The sequence below is a fragment of the Silene latifolia genome, chromosome 10 (genome assembly GCF_048544455.1).
Source record: "Silene latifolia isolate original U9 population chromosome 10, ASM4854445v1, whole genome shotgun sequence".
Lineage (NCBI taxonomy): Eukaryota > Viridiplantae > Streptophyta > Magnoliopsida > Caryophyllales > Caryophyllaceae > Silene > Silene latifolia.
In genome coordinates, this window is record NC_133535.1 from 141,853,145 (window position 1) to 141,874,638 (window position 21,494).

A 21,494-nucleotide genomic window follows, 5' to 3' on the forward strand; every position below is an offset into this window, starting at 1 on the left:
TGCCTCGGGTAACCGAGATGGTAGCACTTCCATGCCTTAAGTGGTCCTGGTAAGGCACTTGGAGTACGGGGGTGTTACAAAATGGTATCAGAGAGACGATCCTGAAACCTGTAACTAATGAATCTAATGAACATAGGGAGTCAATTAAAATGAACCCGAGGTAAAAGTTGTAGGAGCTAATGCAAAGGCTTGGGAGGCGTCCTAAGGTCGCGAACTCGCCCTACAATTTTGAACCGGTCACGTGGCGTATGTGTCGGGATCGTTATGTGCTTATTGTGTGCTTTGTGAATCTATATAGTAGTATGTTGTGTGAATTGATGGATGCATGCATGTGGAGGATGGGAGATCCGAGTTGAAAGATGATGATGACGTGAATTGTATGTTGGTTGATTATAAAGCTTGAAAGTATAATGATTGATATATATATATATATATATATATATATATATATATATATATATATATATATATATATATATATATATATATAATGTGGCATGTTAGAATTATGAAAGGAAAATTGTTTTGTTTTTATATATAAAGCAATGCGTAAGTATGTATGTTGTTGTTGTCGTTTTGTGTAAGAGTATATAAAGTTGGGAGTGTGAATTGAACATGTGTTGGGTGAATATGTTGAACGAATATGGTGGATAAATATGAGGTATGATGGATGAATTGGTGGAAAACGATGAATAATCGTTGTATGATAATATGATTTCTGTTAAAGCATGTTATATGATGGAAGAGATTTTATAATGTTGATTATGCTAGTAACATGTGAATAGGAGACTTGATGTTATATATTTGTGATTTTGTTTACGTAAAGTTATAGAATAAAAACATGTAGGCAATACATGCTTGGTAAGTTAAATGATGTATGTGCATAATGGATGTTGTTGCTTGGCTTTTGAGGATAGTAACATGTGGTTAGGGATACTAAGTTTACGAGTATTGAGTTGTTTTTGTCTATCTTGTTGTTGTTTAAGTTGTTTGGAAGTAAAAATCGAATGGTTATGTCGTTTGATTACATCAAAGTTGTCTTTAAACTGTTATAACTTGAGATGCATAAATGATTTTGATGTGATTCCAATTGGAGGTGATAGCTTGTTCTTTTACGATTCTAACGATAGGTCACACGCCCAAAACGACCAAGAAACGAGTGAGTTATGACCGTTCTACGAAAACTGGACAGTGTTGAGAAATGCGTAGGGTACTCGATCGAGTGGCCCTCACTCGATCGAGCACCTCTTGGACTCGATCGAGTAGCCCTTACTCGATCGAGTAGCCCTGGTAATTTATTTTACGTGCTTCTGACCTTCACCTACTCGATCGAGTAAGTCTTTTACTCGATCGAGTGGCCTGTACTCGATCTAGTGACCCCTGTTTTGGGTCATATGCTTATCCTTTGACTTCGTTGCATATTATGTTTAATTCAAAAGTGTTATATTGCTTCTTTATGCATTGTTTTACGTATGTGTTGGTCGTGATGCGTAAGTTACCCAATTTTATGATGTAAAGAGTGGCACCTATGGTGAGTATGAGTTCGGTGGGGAGGACATGAGTTATATGTGGTTGTGATAGGTAGTGGAAAAGAAAAGGAAGATTGGTAAGGCTTATAAGGCATGGAACATGTTTTGTGAGATGAGATGAGTGATATGATTGTGCGTTGGGTAATGAAAAAGTAAGTGAATGTGGGAAAGGGATGATGCGAGTCTAAGGAACATGAGAATGAAAAGGTTGAAAGGAAGGATGTGGATAGTGGCAACTTGAGATGTGTAAAGACTTATGGAGGTAGATGGTTAGATTGAGTTGGTTAAGAATGTAGGTAATGAAAGATCATTTTAGAGGGATTGAGAAAAGTGGTATATAATGAACTTAATGGAGATATGGCGCGACGTGGATTTGCAGATAGTGAGTGAGTTTGGGAATTTGTGATATCAAGAGGTGAAACTAATGTGTGATTTTCTTGGGCAAGTAACGGTACGAAATGAGTTTTGGGGTTCTAAAAAAAAATGAGAAGATCCTGATAAGAGACGGTCTATAGCATGAGATGAGAATATCCTGATTTGTGATAAGTGTGAGTAATATCATGATAAGAGAATATCTATGGTAAGAAAGAGGGAGATGATATCGATATAAAATAATGAGATGTGAGTTTTGGAATAATGAGAAGGTAACCGGAGCACTAGTGAGTTAGATAGAAATAATGAAGAGTTGAATTATTAAGGGATTTTGTCGAGGGTAAAAGAAAAGAATGAGGGGAGTAAAACTAGGAACATGTTCATCGAGGTTATGTGATATCAAAGTAAGGAATCGTCGAGATGTATGATACCATCGTGAGGATTTGAGTTTACGGTTATATAGAAGTTCCAGGACAACATGATAATCATGGGTTTCGAGGAATTAAAGAAAGTAAAAGTTGGGTAAAGAATTTGCACGATATGAGATTTTGGTGGAGAGTTAGATGACGATACATTTAAGGATAGTATTGAGAAGAATGTTGAGGTAATTTTTGTTGATAGGTTGATGTTCGTTATTTGGGAAATTAACCGAAGATAGGAAAGAAACCGTGATGTTTAGAGATGAGTGTAAGAGGTTTGATGTCCGAACGACGGTAGTGTTGAGGTGTTGTCACTATTGGTTAAGGGTGATGATAGATAAGAAATATAGCATTTCTAATGAGGTTGATTTTGTAGAGGCCGGATTGAAATGTATGGTTGTAAGGAAGTATAAGATGTGGTTAGATGAGGCGAGTGTTAATAGTTGAATAGTAATGGTATGGTTATACTTGGCAGGAGGTGATGGTTATGCGAATGGGGGAATATGTTATGAGAGGCATATGAGTTAAGCTCGGGCGAGAGGTAACCTTTATCGAGTGGTAACTTACGTGATCAGGACTGACTAGTTGGATGTGATTACGGGTCTATGATGTGTATAAATGTTTGTGTGAGGTTCTGACCTCACGGGAAGTGGTATGGTGTGATAGTTATAAAGTCATTATCCGAATGTTACGTAATATATGTTGGATACGGTAATCTAATTGAATGATATTCAAAAAGGTAATAATTTGATTGATCTGGCATGGCTAGTTATAATTTTATGTGTATTGATAACACATGTGTATTCTGTGAAATGGTAGGGATGATGTTCATGAGGTGCTTATCTATTTATTCCATATAATATGTTGCGTCGTGATCTAGTAAAGCGGTTTTGAGTAAGTTTTATTGTCCGGGAAGTTGTACTGAGTCAGTGCTTATGGGAATTGTATGTGGTTGTGATGTTTCTCGATGTGGTTGTTGTGCCTCGGGTGGTGATCCGGGTACGGTACTTCGTGTTGTGATGCGGGTATTTTCGCACTGCGGTGTGGCTGTTGGTGGCGGTGTTGCGATGTCGTCACCGGTTGTGGTGTAGTAGGCGAGATGATTATGATATGAGTTTTCGAAAGTACATACCAGTTAAACATAGATTGTTGTTTTGTTTGCTGTTGTTCCTTGTGAGTTTTGGTTGAACCTGTAGACTGTTGCTTTGTTTATTGATGTTTCTTACCAGTTTCAGTTTGGGAATGAGGGTAGAGTATGATATGAAAGAGAGCTGTATATGTTTTCGTTGTTGACATGGTATAGTGATATTCTGTTGATGGGACACAGTTGTGCGAAGTTGTTATAGTGATTTTGATCTTGTTTTAAGATGAGGCATCGGTAGTCATAGTCATGGCAAGTGATTCGTGGAACATGTGTTGTAATGATCTGAAAGCGGCAGGTGGTTCATAATCTTTTGTTGAGATAGTGAGTGCAGGGTATTGGGAATTGGTGTCATGTTAAGTTATGTATGAGTTTTGCGGTAATGAAAGAAAAGAACTTGAAGATCTAGTGTGAGTGTACGTAACAAGTGTGGATCATGAGTTATGCTTTTGGCGATAGAAGTTTTATATAGTTTATATAGAGAGGTATGTCATGTTGCGGTAATGTGGAAGAGTTGAAGTTTTGGGTTAAGCTAAAGATTTTGAGGTATAGGTTAGGTGGTGTGACGAGTGAATTGAAGTATGAGAATTGTTTAAGTAAGAGAGCCTTAGATATATGCATGACGAGTGTTTAGATTATAGGTGGTTATCTTTGACATGCGGTGGTGATGAGGATAATGAGAAGATATAGCTAGGATTTAGTATTAGTGAGTTACGAGGACGTAACATTTATCTTAAGAGCAGAAGGATGCGGCAAAGAGAGTTTGATGGTTGTAGATGTTGTAGTATATTTGGAAGTTTGAGTCTTAATGGAGAATAAAAGATGGTTTTCTGTTGTGGTTGATTTTTTTAAAGGTCATGACCGTGCTTGTAGTAGTGTGATGTCTAGGAGTGCGAGAATATTTCAATAGTGTTGACAGTTGAATGATGATGATTATGAGTTCGATAGTTTTGACAGTTGGAAGATGATGTTATGAGTGTGAGTAAACTTCGAGGACGAAGTTCCTTTTAAGGGTGGTAGAATGTAACATTCCGTTTGATGTTTATGAGTGTCTTGATATTGGATTTTCTAGTGGATTATATGTTACGGAGCTAGCAGCGTTTGTGGACGGTAGTTGGTTATGTGTGGAGTTGGTGTCGTGAGAGATATAATGTGGTAGATACGATATCGTGAGACATGTTATGGAAGTAAACATAGTTGGTGGAGTGGGTGTTAAGAATTCATGTTTTATAGGTTCGGTTTTCGTTTGAGTTCTTAGTTATGTTGTTGTGTCTTGGTCGAGTTAGTATGTTTGTTTTTATGTATGGGTTGAACTTCGGGGACGGAGTTATTTTTAAGGAGGGAAGACTGTAATACTACGGTTTTATGAGTCTTTGGGTACTCTATCGAGTGGGGCTTACTCTGTCGAGTAAGTACGTTTTGGTATACGAAACAGTGTTCTGTTTGTAGGGTACTCGATCGAGTAGCCTTGGCACTCGATCGAGTAAGCGGCACTCGATCGAGTATGTTACTTACTCGATCGAGTAAGTTGGTTATCGGGTAATATTTTGACGGGTTTTGTTAATAATGCGAATTAGTATATAATACGCCGTTATCTTTCATAAACACTTTTATAAACCTTATACACTCAAAAAGAGATTGCAAACTACGTTGTTCTCCCCATTCGCATTATTGGCAAATCCCGGAGCTAGATAGGTCGGATTTCGTTGTTCTTTCATCATAGTGATCCTTGCGTCAAGGGTAAGATCCACGTACCATTTTTATAGCATTTGGTTGACTTTGTTTAAACCCTAATTTTGGGAATTGGGGGTTTTTATGATTTATTGTGTTGTTAGTAATTGTATGATTATGTGTTAGGAGGAGATTTTGAGACAGCTGCTAAGATCGTCTGTTGTGTGTTTGCATTCCAAGTAGGGTTTTCCCTACTCAGTATTAGTTACATGATATGTGTGGTGATCGTGCTGTAGTTAGTGATGGTTGATTGATTCAGACGGTTGTGATTGTATATTGTTGATTGATTCAGACGGCTGTTGATTTTGGTGTTATGGTTATTGTTTATCTGTCTGTTTTTTCTTGGTGCGTCCCCCGGGAGTGGAGTCACTTGCGGGAGTGGCTTCACGCCCATGATTCGCCTTCTGTGGAACCCGCCACCGAAGGGATGTGCACATTAATGGACTTGGGTTTATCGCTCGATGGAGATGAGCGGGGCTTAGGTGGGAACGGCTGCGGTCCCCAGCTGGCGGCGAGGAGTAACCTGTTGCGATGGGTACTCTGGCAGGGTTACACACTTTAGTGTGTAGTCAGTTATGAGGAGTTGATTATGGAGACTGGGGTTGATGTGACGGTTGAGCTGTTTGTGTACTTGTTCAACTGTGGCATTGTTATTGTGTAATTAGTACTGACCCCGTTAAATATTTTAAAAACTGTGGTGATCCACTCGGAGGTGGTGAGCAATTATTGAGCAGGTATGAGCTGATGCGTATGGGATAACTGGGAGGAGTCACCACGATGCAGTTTAGAAGTCTTCGGTTGTGTTTGATAGTTTTATAGTCTTTTGATAGTAGACAGTTTTGGAGAACTTGTATCTCTTTATCAGTTTGGTTTTTGGCATGTAATCACATTAAACGTTATTTACTATTTAAATATGTTTCTTTATTGTCTGATGATTATCATTGGCTCGGGTAACCGAGATGGTAGTACTTCCATGCCTTAAGTGGTCCTTGTAAGGCACTTGGAGTATGAGGGTGTTACACCAACTACAACTGTTATCTTAGAAGCAGGGTCCTGAATAATGCAACGATCCACATAGAAATAAATTAGCAGCTGTGAGGTAGATAATAACTTCCCAACTGAAAGCAGATTATGCTTGAAATCAGGGAGGAAAAGCATATCATGCAGGATAATAGAAGAATTCAATTTGATATCACCAATAAAATGTACCAATTTTGTTGAACCATCAGGAAGACTAACAATATTAGGTTTATTAAGACGTCTCAAGGAAGTAAAATAGGATTTGTGTGCTGTCATATGATCACTAGCACTAGAATCTATTATCCATTCAGAACCATTAATAATTCAAGCATAAGCAATAGTATTGGTAACTACTGTTGTACCTGCGAAATTTATTGAAGCATTGACAGGATCTGATGAACTGGAACTTGCACCTTGCTGAGCTTGTATCATCTGCATAACTTGCTGAAATACAGCTTGAGCTAGCTCTGAATTGACCATAGGATGTTCCTTAGGCTCAGCATGAGAAGAACTTGCTTGAAAGTTATTAGTCTCAATCTGTGGAGTGAAGGAGCACAAAGGATGTTCTTCATTATCACCATTAACAGTAGCATTACCAGAAAACCTAGCAAGATACTTACCCTTTTGCTCAAGATGCAAAACAAAGCAAGTATCTCCGGTGTGACCAGATTTGTTGCAGGCAGTACATCGCCGTTGACTGTTAGACTTTTTAGCAGTGTTCTGCTGACTTGTATGTCCTCCTTGTTGAGCATAACGTCCTGCTGGCTTATTACTGTACAAAGCACTCGTGTCATGAACAGAATTCATGATAGTTGAGACATTTTTCTGAGATTCGATTTGCTGCACAATAGAATATGCCTTGTTGATAGGTGGCATAGGTTTCATTGATAGAATTTGAGATTTCAAAGTGTCATATGAGTCACTTAGGCCCATCAAGAACGTCAGAACTTTCTCCTTGGAAGCTAATTCTAGGACTTTCTTCATCAAATTGCAGGTGCATTTTGCTAGAACTCCACATGTACAGTCTGGAAAATCCTCTATTTCTTCAATCTCATCCCAATATTTCTTGAGTCTGCAAAAATATTCTGCAACAGAACTATTCTCCTGTGTGATATTCCTTGGATCTTTCTTGAGTTGAAAGAGCAATGGACCATTAGTTTCTCCATATCTCTCAGAAACTTCATTCCAAAGCTGTTTTGCAGTCTTACATGACATGAAGCTTTCCCTAAACTCAGGCTCCATTGAATTAACGAGCCATCATCTGACCATAGAATCACATCTCCACCAGAGACTGTACTTAAAGGAAGTAATTGTTGGAATGTGTGTCAATCCAGTAAGAAAACCTTCTTTGTTCTTAGTTGCCAAGGCTAAGAGCATGCTTTTCTTCCAATGACGATAATTTTTGCGATTAAAGAGCGTTCCAGTAAGCTTTAATCCCGAATAATCAGAATTTGGCAAGAAGAGTGGATTATCATATGGACTACTCAAATCTACATTATCATCATTACTACCGGTCATTGATATCGACATTTTTGAGGTTTTTTAATGTGAATTTGAATATGAACAATGTTTTTGTGATTTTTCTGTAAAATTTGTAAAAAGAATTGAAAAACGGAAAGAAATTTAAACTGTAAACTCAGGTAAAAATTGAAATATGCGGAAGTGTGATGTGTATGCAGAGTCAGGTAAAAACCTACTCTGATACCATGTAAAATTGTGGATAGTATGACATGAGGACGCCATTAAAGCAAGGTTGAAGCTCTGTTGAAGGAGATGAAGATAAACGTTGGAAGATGATGATGAAGTAGTTGATGAAGTTTTGTTGTGAGACAAAGACGAAATAAAAATTGTGATTGTATTAACTTAACAAATGAATTTGTTTACAGCTATCTATACAATTTCCTTTACTCTATTATTTACAAAATATCTTCTAACAAACTCCTGATAACTTTCTTAGAATTACGGAAGCTCCTAACAACCTCTAACAACCTATAGAATCTTCTAGACTGATCTAGAGACTACTGATGTCTTTCACCCTGCTGAGTCATTCATATGTTGTAATCTCTGTGGTCTTTTCCTCTGCCTGACTTGATCAGCTTCTGTGCTCACCTTGGAAGCACCTTCCAACTCACAACTTGTTAACTAGGAAAAAGAAAAAATCTCCAAACAGTCGGTTTCGGAAATTTTAACCCCACTTTCTGTATTATTTTTGGTGTTAACTAGCTCTATGATTAGTGCCGTATGCCCGTGTAGATTTTGATGTTGGACATCTTGGGATTTTCTTTCTGACAGTTAGTCTTAAAATAACTTCCGTCAACCACCACTTTCTATTAGAGCGATTAAATAGTGCAGGCCAGCTCCGCCCAACCCACATCCGAGCCGGGCCACTGCCGAAGAATTCCGGCCGAGCCCCGTAAAAATTTAAAAAATACTAAAAAAAATACTATAACGGGCCCGAACCAGATATTATGGAGCTCAGCTCAGCACAACCCACCCCCTCCCCCTTTTTAGTGCCGGGCTTGGGCTACAAAGTGACAGCCCAGCTCGCACTAGCCCGACCCAACACACACCCCTACTATCTTGAGAACCTTATATAAAAAAGAAGAAAAGAAGACGGTAGAAGTAAACAAGTCAGTTGCCACGTAAGACTCATTTTGTTTTTTCAGCTTTGAAAACGCTTTCAGGTAGCAGATGTAGCCGATCTAGACGATCTTCTGCCAGCCACCGTTCGGGTCATGATCAAGCTCAGTCAAAGAGTAAGTCGTTGGTGAATGGATTTGTTTTTTGCAGGTTCACAAATACAAAGACGCTAGAGATGGTCGTAGGCTACAAAAGAAAAGAATGTTCAATTTGCTTCGACGACCTCTATCATTCCCCCTTAAAGAAACGTCGTCTTTGTGTTATTGGGTCAGTTTATACTGTTAATTATGTTAGTTCTAAAATTGAAGGTATCATGTAAATCGGCGTTTTTCTTTTATATAATACTCCCTCGTATTCATTTTAAGTCTCCCCTTTCCTTTTTCATCTATTCATATAACTCTCCCCTTTCCTTATTTAGTAAAGATTTATACTTATTTTAATCACCTTACCCCACAACAACACCCCACAATACTCATACTTTATCTTATTTTAATCACCTTACCCCATAACAATACTTATTTTAATTATCTTACCCCACAATAATACCTTCCCTCTCTCTAATTACCTTACACCACTACAATACTTTAAAATAAAATAACTCTCCCCTTAATTTGCGTGCCCTTTTAAAAGCGGAGAGTTAAAATAAATAGGAGGGAGTAGTACACACTCGTATAAAAAAAGTCAATGACGTTTCAATAGATGGAAAATAAAAATCAACTGCTCACGCAATTAAATACACAAAAAAATCATTCTGAATCACAAGTATCCATTCTCCACAGCACTAAAAAAATGCTACAGAGTAAAATGGCAGAACCAGCTACTCAAATCCAGCAAGGAATAGCATCAAATTTAGTTGAAGAAATAGCAAAAAATGGTGAAGAAATACCAGACAAGTTCATCCACAAAGATGGCTTTCCAGGAGCCATTATTGATCCTGATATTTGGAAACATAGTCTGCTTATTGACTTCTCCGTGCTCACTTCCTCCACACCCGCTTCCGCAGTCGAGCTTGCTAAGTTGCGTTACGCTCTCTGTCACTGGGGTTGTTTCCAGGTATCAATCATATTTGTTGCTCGAATTTTTTGAAGTTCACTGAAAACTAGAATATTGGTTACAGTCAACATCGTTTGATCATACCCCATGATGTTGCCTTACTGTAACTTGTAACTCAACCCGTTGCCACCTTACATCCACCCGCTGAATTTAAGTATATCAATAAGCGTGAGAAAAGAAATATTAAAGAATCGGAAATATCCCACTTTTTAAAGGGGGTGGCCTTAGTGAATACGAAGTAAAATTGTAGCATGGAGAAGCGTCCTCTGTAATAGACCAGTAACCAAATCGCGCTCAGACCCTGGCAGACCACGAGGCGTTTAATGGGACAATATAGATTGACTTCAATACTACCAGATGACGCAAACTGATTTTCCTTATAGGTCGTAAACCATGGAGTATGTAGCTCATTCTTAGAAGAATTGATTAAAGTTATTAAGCAATTCTTTGCACTTCCCTTGGAAGAAAAGCTCAAGTGCTCTGATGCACAAGAAAAGTTACTAGGATATGGAACTGGTAAGTTTTCGACAGGTGATCAAGCTGCCGACTGGAATGATGGACTCTATCTCATACTCCATCCTGAAGATAAGCGCAGCGTTCAGTTTTACCCTCTCAAGCCTGAGAATTTCTGGTAAATGCATTCACCAATCACTAATAGATAAGTCCGTCAAAAATAAGTTATATTGCATTACTGAAGTTGAAATGATTGCGAATTTGACAGCGGAATGATAAATGAGTATTCAGAAAAGTTGGCAGCCATAGCTGAGGCAACATTCAAGGCAATGGCGCGTTCCCTTGACTTAGACGAAGACTGTTTTGTAAACTGTCAAAGGAAGAAAACCACCATAAAAGGAAGGTTCATATGCTATCCTCCTTGCCCACGGCCTGAACGCGTTCTTGGTGTCAAATCACATTCGGATGGAACTTATCTCACGATTCTTCTACCGGACAATGAAGTCAATGGCCTCCAGGTTCAGAAGGATGAGCATTGGTACAAGGTTCCTGTCATTCCTGGCGCCTTGTTTATCAACTTAGGTGATTTAGGAGAGGTAACAAGTTTGTTCCATATATAATGAAAAAAAATGTGAATTTGGGTTTGATTCAGATGACAATTTCACTTTGTAGGTGATGAGTAATGGAATGTATAAGAGTGTAGTGCATAGAGTGGTGACAAATGCAGAAAAAGGCAGGGTATCAGTGGCCGCGTTTTTTATCCCAGAAGACGGATGTGAAATCGGACCTATAAGTGAATTGGTTAGCAAAGATCATCCCCAGAAGTACAAAAAGTTCGAGATGAGTGAGTTCAGGCGGGTTTATTTTGAGACATTTGCTCAAGGGCTTAGAGCAGTTGATGCACTCAAACTTCACTGAATTCTGGCCTTCATTTCTTACTGATTTGCTGTGTATTTAGTAGGTCACAGGTTCGAATCTACTACCTTTGTATTGTCCATGAAAGTCCTTTCACACAGAAAATAGACACAATGTCTCATCTTAGAACTTCAACGCAAGTCATTATCTGTTCAAAAGTGACACTGACTATTTCTGTTCGAACTTCAATTAGTTTATGATCACTGTATCGGTTCCCCTTCCATATATACTGTCTTTTTTCTTATTGTTTTACTTCGTCTAAACGGTTTTTAGTGATGCGATTACTTAATAATCTAATACTGCCATATTAGAGTCGTCTTAACTCTTATACGATTAGGCAGTATCACGTAATGACGATTGACTACTTGGTGGGTGAGTGGGTGAAGAATATATCCAACCATTAAAGAAAAGGAGTAAACATCAGAAAGTAGATCCCAAGATGCCCAACTCCTATAATAAACAGCACTAATCATATTTATATCGCGATAGTACACCGTAAATCAAAGTGTCACAACATGGCTGCATCATCTGTACTTCCAGGGAAACTAGAACTCCCATCAACTATTCAAGAGTTGACTAAATCTAATACCAACCAAATCCCAGAAAGATATGTTGTTATTAACCCGAACCTGGATCCGAGTTTGGAGTCAAATGGATGTGTTCTTCCATGGATGGACAGTAGTATCATTATTGATCTTCAGCTTCTCTTTGACTTTTCATCTCCTTGTGCTGAAAATGAGCTGCTCAAACTTCGTGATGCCCTTAGTTCATGGGGTTGTTTCCAGGTTTGTTTTACTATTCTAGTAGATATTGAACGGTTTCTTTAACACGTGCCTGAAGGGCATATGTTAATTTTTATCGTTAACACTGGTGTAATAACTAAACTAAGAAAAGTGATGGTGCAGCTAGTGAACCATGGTGTAGCAAGCTCGTTGATGGATCAACTTCATTCCGTTGGCAAGGAATTCTTTGCACTGCCTCTTGAAGAAAAACAGAAGTATTCGAGAACAGCAGAGTGGTTTGAAGGGTATGGATGTGACGTCGTTTCGAAAGATCAGCCTATCAACTGGAATGACAGGTTGCATCTCAGAATTCACCCTCCTCAGCAGAGGAATCTCAAACTTTGGCCAGAAATTGTACCAAATTTCAGGTGATTAAATTAGTAGGATTTACCATTAGCTAATTCTTTTTCTAATAATAAATTGGATCCGTGACACACCCAAAAGGAAACACTTCCGATGGATCCAAGTTTAAATCGAATACAGGATCCATTGACTTTTCGTCTTAAAATGACCCTATATACCTGTATTCTTGTAGGGAAGCATTGGATGAATACTCCATTGAGATGAGGAAAGTACTAGAAATTATGTTGAGAGCTATAGCTAAATCGTTGAACTTGGAAGAGAACACTTTCTTAAGTCAGTTGGGAGAAGATAGCACTTTCTTTGCAAGATTTAACTTTTACCCTCCATGTCCGCACCCTGATCGTGTTTTAGGCCTTAAGCCGCATTCTGATAGTACCCTTATAACAATTCTTCTACAAGACAAAGATGTTGAAGGTCTTCAGGTTCTCAAAGATGATCAATGGTATAAAGTGCCAGTTATTCCTAATGCTCTTGTTGTCAATGTTGGTGATCAATTGGAGGTAATATTAGCATGAATTACGAGTTAGGACTGTTAGTTCGTAAGGGTGTCGAGCTATGGTAGTACTCATGAAATTGTGTTTGCAGATAATGAGCAATGGAATATTGACCAGTCCTGTACACAGAGCGGTGATAGACAAGGAGAAAGAAAGGATGTCAGTAGCCGTGCCATGTAGTGTGGCCGCAGACAAAGAAATAGGGCCCTTAAGCGAGCTTATTGACAAGGACAGGCCTCAGTTATACAAGAATGTCGCCAATTATATGTACACATCTTTTCAGCACTATGCAAGAGGTGAAAGAGGCATCAATGCTGTGAAAATTAAGCAGTAATCAACTCTATAACGTGCATGCATTTTCATCTTTGAAGGGCTTATTGGTTTAAGAGAATGTACCCAGAATATCACTATGCTATTAGTAATTAGACAGTAATAAGATGTTCTCAAACCATTGTTTATGTTTATCAGTTGCATGAATCTATCAATAGGGTAGTTCTGCTGGTGAAGTCAATGGGGCAGGTTCAAAGGGGTACCGTATATAGAGTTGACAAGTCTAATCCGACAGGGTCCGGAAATTTTGCAAACCGAAACCGACCCAACCCGATTCGATGATGACCCATAACCCAAAAAAATCCGGTTAATGTTGAGCCGAAACCGAACCCGACTCATCACTTGAATCGACCAGATACATGATTTCACTGGACTCGGCTCGACCCGGACAGCTGACCCAACTCAAAAGTTGACCCGATTTGAAAGGTAACATGACATTAACTAGAAATATAAACCTGACATAGACGAAAAGTCAAGGCGATAAAGACCTGAATAAACTGACATTATAAACGACTTTTATAAAGGTACGAGTACTTAAAATCAACTGACCTTGCTTATAAGTTCCCTAAATAATGACATCTTAACTCTCTAGAAATTGGTAAAATAATCAAATAAAATCAACCGGATCAAAAATTGACGAGTCAAACCCGACAAATAACCATAATTACTCGACCAGATAATGAACCAACCTAGGAATGAGCCTAATAATGATCCATCTTGACAATGACTCGAACACGACCTAAACCCGAGCCACACTCAAATGGATGAGAGAGAGAATCCGCTTCATAAGCCCAAAGAGGTTCTAGTCTAAAACCAATTGGCTATAGATGAAGTAGTCCTTAGCTTAAGGGTTGTTTAGTTACCCATACTAAAACACATGAATTGCAATTCATGAGATTTGCAAAATGGGTGAGTTGTTTGTTTGCCCTAAATCACATGAAATGAAGTTCCATCGGAACTTTAATTTCTCCATAATATGAGAAGTTGCTTACCTAGGTCCCCCTAAGTAAGGTTCCCCTAAATAAATGAGAATTCGAGTGAAAATTACTTCCACATTCCAACCAAACAACTTTATTTTATTTTATGTGATTTACAAAATCATAAAAACTCTTACTTTTTTAAAACTTCAATTCCTTTAGTAAATTAAACGATCCCTTAAATTTAAAATTGAACCTCAATTAGTTAATGAACTAGGTGAATACCGAATACCCCTCCTTATCGGCTCCCCTACTTTCTTTCATATTTTTTTACTTCATCTAAATAATTACAAGTAGAATGAAGGAGAGGAAGGTATGGAACCGGATATGGAAAGCGAACGTCTTACCAAAGATGAAAGTGTTCTTTTGGCAATTATGTAACGAAGGCATCGCTACTAAAAGGAACCTTGCAGCTCGTATACACTCGGTGGATGCTATGTGTCCGGTCTGTTGCAGCGAGTTGGAGACTTGTCTCCATCTCGTGAAGGGGTGCGGGTGGACGGGAGGGTTTTGGGATAGGTTGGGACTTGAGGTGAAGGTGAATTCTGGGGCGGAGCGGGTGAGGGAGTGGGTGGAGGATGTGTGGAGGCAGGGGCGGCCCGCTGGGTGTTCAATTCGGTTCGTCGAACCGGGGCCCAAGAAAGAGAAGGGCCTCATTATATCACTGTATTGCTGTAATTATAACTCATGATGTAGGTGTTGGTAAAGTGGTAAAGTTCACTTTATTTTTGTAAGAGATCGCGTGATCGATTCTTACGAGCGACATTTTTTTCCACTTATTTGGTTTGTAATTGTGGGCTTCTTTATTAATTTGTTTAAATGGATTATGGCCTAAAATATTTCTGTTGCTACTCTCGAAATTTTTTTACTTCATTAGTTGTCAAACTTTAACTTTCGATTTTCGCAAATTTTGAAATAAGGCACTGATCTCATATCGTGACAAAGTTCATTTTTATAAGTTATAACAAGATTATTCATTTATTGTTAACAAATGAGTTTTTTTTCTTACATGATGATATCGTCTTACTGTATAAGATCGTCCAATCTCCCATGCTATAATTAATTAATTACTGTCACATCTAACATTATATTTAAGGAATAGACGATTTTTCGCTCAATCCATCTAATGTAAATAAATACTCTTGTTATCACATTTATTAGCCAAAGCTTTGAGTAAAATTGATATTTTTCTGCTCTCTCTTAAATTACCCCTTAAAGAAAAGACAAGGAAAATAAGTACAAACAATACAAAGTGCAAATGATTTGAAACGGGGCCTCAAAATAAAACTTTGGAACAGGGCCTCCAAATTCTATGGGCCGCCCCTGTGTGGAGGGAGATGGAGGATGGTGAGATAGATTCTTTCATCATGGGTTGTTGGGCGATTTGGGAGGCGAGAAACAAGTGGGTCTTTGAACAAGTCAGAGTGGATGCTAGCAATGTGGCGAGAAGAATTGAGAATCTGCAGCAAGAATTACGAGAGGCAGAGAAAGAGCAGGAGCTTCGATCAAGCACAGTGGGTACGAGGACGGGATGGAGCAAACCAAATGAGGGATGGGTGAAGGTGAATGTGGATGCGGGAGTGAAGGAGGGATGGGGAGCGGGGTTTGGTGCGGTCTGTCGAGGGAGTGAGGGGCAGGTGTTATGGGGGATGTCGGAGAGACGGAGGAATATGATGGAACCACGGATGGCCGAAGCTGAAGCGATATTGATAAGCATCCAAGAAGCGGGACGACGAGGCCATAAGAATATAGTGGTGGAAAGTGACTGCAAAAGCTTGATTGACGCGTTGAAGATGAAGGAGACAGGACGGAGTGACTTCCATTTAATTTTGCATGATATTTGTTGTTTTTATAATTCTTTTGCTTGCATTTCTTGGAACTTTGTTAGTCGGAAGTACAATAGAGTAGCGCACGAACTAGCTCACTGGGGTTCGATGAATCACGGTAGGAAAATCTGGGACGGCGTCTTACCTTGTATGGCTCAATCTTTGGCTGATTTTGATATTAATGAATGAGTAACCCACCTTTGGGATTTCAAAAAAAAAAAAAAAAAATAATTACAAGTGATGTGACTACTTTATTATCAAACACGAGTACACGACCATATTAGAGTCGTCTTATACGATTAGACAGCCTCACCTAATGACGATTAACAACTTGGGGGAGTTGGTGAACCTGATGACGAACCATTAAGGAAAAAAGCACTCAACGTCAGAAACTACCATCAATCAAACTCCTAAATGAACACGCCACTAATCACAAGTAAACGCCAAAAATAAATGACAAGTTCAGCAAATTAAGATTAGATCAAATTAAAGTGTCACAGACTCACAAAATGGCAGCAGCATCTGTGCTTCCTGTGAAACTAGAACTACCATCAACCCCTATTCAAGAGTTAATTAAATCTAATAATACCAACCAAATCCCTGAAAGATATCTTATTAACTCGACTTCGGAGTCGAATGGATGTGTTCTTCCATGGATGGACAGTAGTATCATTATTGATCTTCAGCATCTCTTGGACTTCTCATCTCCTTGTGCTCAAAAAGAGCTGCTCAAACTTCGTCACGCGCTTAGTTCCTGGGGTTGCTTCCAGGTTTGTTTTACTATGCATTTATGCAACAACAGTTGCGTTTTTTTTTTTTGGGTTTTTCTCACGGGTACCCTTGAATTATCGGCTTTTCTTACTGGTACCCTGCCTTTTTATAATCCCCAATTATACCCCTCATTCCCTCAACCTAGCTAGCACCAAAACGGACACGGCTTTCCATGAAATTTAGGACATGGGATACGTTATTTAAATTTATTAAAGTATATGTACTCCCTCCGTCCCGGGCATTTGTTGTCCTTTTCCATTTTTGGGTGTCTCAATCAATTGTTGTCCTTTCTATTTTAGGATTGCATCTGATGAGCAATTTGATTCTTCATACTCAATTGGGTCTACTTGTCATTTTATAATTAGCTCCCTTATATTTTCTTGGTCTTTATGCCAAAAACCAAAGGACAACAAATGAACGGGACGGGGAGTATTTTTTTTAGTTTTCATTTCCAGCCAAACTGATGTTCTAATTAGTCTCTTTCGGCGGCTCATTTCTCGTCTAAAGAACATCATTCACCTCAAATGATTTCCAAATACCAAGGACACGCGTCGGACACGTGCCCATATAAAAGTAGAAAGTTAGACATGACTTTATAAGTGTCCGACACGTGCCCATATAAAGGTAGAAAGTTAGACATGACTTTATAGGTGAGAAAAGTCGTTAACTCGGTACCAGTGAGAACCGCCTCTTTTTTTTTTTTTGAACGAGGGGACTAGCAAAATTTTAGACGGTTTTTCTAACATGTGTTGCAAGGCCATATGTAAATGTTACTCTGTATTTAAAGTGTTTAAAACGAAACTTTGCTAATAACTTCAAATACGGTTGCGCCTAGAGGTGGAAATCGGGTCACTCGGGTCGGTTACGGGTCGGGTTACATTGGGTTCTGGTTGTGTCGGATCGGTTACAGTTCACGTCGGGTCACCTTCGGGTCGATTCATCAATGGGTGACAAGTCGGGTCGGGTCAGTATCGGGCCAGGTTATCAGCGTATATTTTATCTTATGTATTTAGTTTTTGATGATTAATTTTATGTTTAAACAATATATATAGGTATATAAGTTGTAGTTTTAAGTGAAAACATTTAAGATAAATGTCAATTTGGTCTTATTTACGTCATTATTAAGCTAATTCATTATCGGGTCACCATCGGGTTGAGTCAATTTCGGGTCACGGGTCGGTTAGGGTCGGTTCAGGTTGGAAAAATAAGGCTAAATATGGCTGCTATTGATTATCGGGTTCGGGTCGGTTTGGTTTCGGTTATAACCCAAATTTCGGGTTCTATCGGGTCGGGTTTCGGGCGGATCATGTCAGGTTCTACGGGTCGGGTTAGCAATTGCCAGCTCTAGTTCTGCCCCTGATAAGGGTCAGCTGAAAATGGTCTTATTTTTGTCGTTAACATAGGCGTAAAGCGTTCGTGATATTATTGTATATAGGAGTAATAACTAAGAAAAGTGATATATGGTGCAGCTAGTGAACCATGGTGTAGCAAGCTCGTTGATGGATCAACTTCATTATGTTGGCAAGGAATTCTTTGCACTGACTCTAGAAGAAAAACAGAAGTATTCGAGAACAGCAGAGTGGTTTGAAGGGTATGGATGCGACGTTGTTTCGGAAGATCAGCCAATCAACTGGAATGACAGGTTGCATCTCAGAATTCACCCTCCTCAGCAGAGGAATCTTAAGTTTTGGCCTGAAATTGTACCTAATTTCAGGTGATTAAATTATACTTCTCCCCCAAGTAGGACTAATAGGATTGTAAGTGTAATGGAACGGATCCATTGACATTCTTAGATACTGTACAACTATATGCAGGGAAACGTTGCATGAATACTCGGTTGAGATGAGGAAAGTACTAGAAATTATGTTGAGAGCTATAGCTAAATCATTGAATTTGGAGGAGAACACTTTCTTAAGTCAGTTGGGAGAAGATAGCACTTTCTTTGCAAGATTCAACTTTTACCCTCCATGTCAGCACCCTGACCGCGTTGTAGGCCTTAAACCGCATTCTGATGGTACCTTAATTACTATACTTCTACAAGACAAAGATGTTGAAGGTCTTCAGGTTCTCAAAGATGATCAATGGTATAAGGTGCCAGTTATTCCCAATGCTCTTTTTATCAATGTTGGTGATCAGTTGGAGGTAATGTTTGCTTTTCTAACTTTTGTCATATTGTCGACATCATGAATTAGTTACGACTGTGAGTTCATTACCAGTCCCCCTCTAAATCGTGTTTGCAGATAATGAGTAATGGAATACTGAAGAGTCCAGTACACAGGGCGATGATCGATAAGCAGAAGGAAAGGATGTCAGTAGCAGTGCCGACTAGTGTGGCCATAGACAAAGAAATAGGTCCCTTAAGTGAGCTTATTGACAAGGATAGACCTCGGTTATACAAGAATGTCGACAATTATCTTTCTACATTTTTGCAGCACTATGCAAGAGGTGAAAGAGCCATCAATGTTATGAGAATTCAGCAGTAGTCAATTCTAGCTCTATTTGATTGTAACATTCATTTTCATCTTTGAAGGGCTTATTGGTTTAAGAGAATGTACACAGAATAATACGGAGTACTATGTTATAAGACAGTAATAAGATGTTCTCGAACCATTGTTTATGTTTGTTGGAGTACTATCTAAACGGTTTCAATGTTCATTCTTGTATTTTAATAAGGCCATGTTCTTTTTGGCTTAATTTTAGCTCTCAGCATAGTTCAGCTCACTTTAGTTTAATTCAGCTTATTTTAACTATATTTATCCCAACAAACTTCAATTCAGTTTAGCTCATTTCCGTTTAGATCAATTCAGCTCAAATCAGTCCAATTTAACTTTATTCAGCCAAAGAGAACAAGACCTAACTAATAAGGCCATATTACTATATTAGAGTCGTCTTTACGATGAGAGTCTCGAGTAACAATGATCGACAACTTGGTGAATGGGTGAACATGGATAACCCACAATGAGTATTTGATTACACAATATAAAAAATTATACGAATTTCATACTTACCGTACCTATAAAGACAAATTACGCAAAATCTTGTATGACTAAACTTTTTCTGTATAAAGTAAGTGGGATATTTGAATTTGAAACAAATTCGTTAAGTATGTTATCAATTGGGTAAGTCCTATAAACGGTTTTACGTTAATAAAAAAACTTTGATACCCTATATTAACTTTGTAATATGTGCATTGACATGTGTGAAAAAGCGAATGGTATTTAAGGCCTTTCCTTCTCTAATCTACTTTCACACGGTGGAAGTGGCCTTTGTACGGTGAGGAGAAGTTTCACACGGTGGACTCCCTAATCCCTTATTCTGCCCTTGTTTTGGTCGTGAATTTGTGATGCGTCTTGGGCACATCATTCGATGCCTAGGCCCACCTCCTCCGATCAAGGACGAAGTGAGGATAAAATAGCAACCCGGGCCGATTTTTTATTGTTACATAAATAGATGTTTAATTTATTCTCAAGTAAACCTTACATCACTATTTTAACGTCTCTAATGATTATTCAAATTCAAATTTCTTTATTGCGGAAAACTTTTTACACTAATAAATAAGGAAATGTTTCATGTAAGACGGAATTATAGTAACTTCGGAGACATCATATCACAAACGGAAATAAAAGATTAGTAAATTTGTAAAGAGCTCACTATAATATTAAAAATTTTCCTAAATAAATAGAATTGTTTGCAAAATCACAATATTAAATGGATGTTTGATAAGAGTATATGTAATACCCGTCCTTTTAGGGACCCGTTGACCGACGTTGACCGACATTAGACACCGATCTAGACCTTGGGACACCCCAAGAGGGATGTCTTGTGACGTGATAAGCTTCGGGAGTGTGGTACTCGATCTAGTCGAGGCTACTCGATCGAGTAGTTTGGGAACTCGATCGAGTAGACGTCACTCGATCGAGTAAGTTAGTTACTCGATCAAGTAGCGTGTTTACAGTGAGGATTTATAAATCGTGTTTCATATAACCGCAAATCATTTCCGCCTCTCTTCCCTAAACCTAAGTGTCGTCTCTCCTTCTTCCCTTCACCTTAGTCCCTTCCTTTGGAGCCTTTGAGGATGCTTGTGCCATGGGGATGGGTTGCTTGAGTCGGGTAGCGGTCTTGACGCCGGAATGCTATGCGTAGGTATGCCATCATCATCATCATTATCGTTGTTGTTTCAGTTAAGGTTGTAGTAATAGTGATAGATGATTGTACTGTGTGTATAGGTGTATTGCTTGGTTGATTGGTATCATGTGATCGGACGTGGAATCGCTGTGGTTGGCTAAAGGTAGGTTCGCCTACTCAGTACTGTTGGATGCCTAGTGTGTCTTTTGATATGGTTCGATTGATGTAGTGTCGGTGTGATTGATAGATTGTGTTAATTGGTTGGTGTTGTGTTGTTTCGTTTAACATGGTTGTGGTGCAGCTGATTGTGATTATCGTATGACTGTCTGTGATCTTCGGGGTGCGTCCCTGACTGAGTGAAGACACTTGCGGGAGTGACTTCACGCCCTTGATTCACCTTCTGTGGAACCCGCCACAGAAGCGATGTGCAGATTAATAGACGTGGGTTTATCGCTCGATTTGATGAGCGGGGCTTAGGTGGGAACGGCTGCGGTCCCCCACTGGCAGGGCTGGTCCAGTGGATAGTCGGTGACGGTGATTGATTGGAAGAGAT

At 38.9% G+C, this 21,494-nt stretch overlaps 4 protein-coding genes across 4 annotated transcripts; all 4 read left to right on the plus strand.

Moving 5' to 3' along the window:
* Nucleotides 1-9,535: 9,535 nt before the first annotated feature.
* On the plus strand, nucleotides 9,536-11,437 carry LOC141606083 (protein SRG1-like). Its single transcript, XM_074425079.1, has 4 exons — nucleotides 9,536-9,905; nucleotides 10,289-10,536; nucleotides 10,627-10,954; nucleotides 11,031-11,437. The coding sequence occupies exons 1-4, from the start codon at nucleotides 9,552-9,554 to the stop codon at nucleotides 11,274-11,276; spliced, it is 1,176 nt and encodes a 391-aa protein (XP_074281180.1). The 5' UTR covers nucleotides 9,536-9,551; the 3' UTR covers nucleotides 11,277-11,437.
* Nucleotides 11,438-11,702: 265 nt separating this feature from the next.
* Nucleotides 11,703-13,357, plus strand: LOC141606082 (protein LATERAL BRANCHING OXIDOREDUCTASE 1-like). The gene is made up of 4 exons (XM_074425078.1): nucleotides 11,703-12,058; nucleotides 12,179-12,423; nucleotides 12,591-12,918; nucleotides 13,004-13,357. Exons 1-4 carry the CDS (start codon nucleotides 11,789-11,791, stop codon nucleotides 13,244-13,246), a joined length of 1,086 nt encoding a protein of 361 aa, XP_074281179.1. The 5' UTR covers nucleotides 11,703-11,788; the 3' UTR covers nucleotides 13,247-13,357.
* Nucleotides 13,358-15,556: 2,199 nt separating this feature from the next.
* Nucleotides 15,557-16,234, plus strand: LOC141608373 (uncharacterized). Its single transcript, XM_074427734.1, has one exon. It carries the CDS (start codon nucleotides 15,557-15,559, stop codon nucleotides 16,232-16,234), a length of 678 nt encoding a protein of 225 aa, XP_074283835.1.
* A 186-nt stretch (nucleotides 16,235-16,420) lies between these two features.
* LOC141606084 (protein LATERAL BRANCHING OXIDOREDUCTASE 1-like) lies at nucleotides 16,421-19,510 on the plus strand. The gene is made up of 4 exons (XM_074425080.1): nucleotides 16,421-16,815; nucleotides 18,286-18,530; nucleotides 18,631-18,958; nucleotides 19,057-19,510. Exons 1-4 carry the CDS (start codon nucleotides 16,555-16,557, stop codon nucleotides 19,297-19,299), a joined length of 1,077 nt encoding a protein of 358 aa, XP_074281181.1. The 5' UTR covers nucleotides 16,421-16,554; the 3' UTR covers nucleotides 19,300-19,510.
* Nucleotides 19,511-21,494: the final 1,984 nt, after the last annotated feature.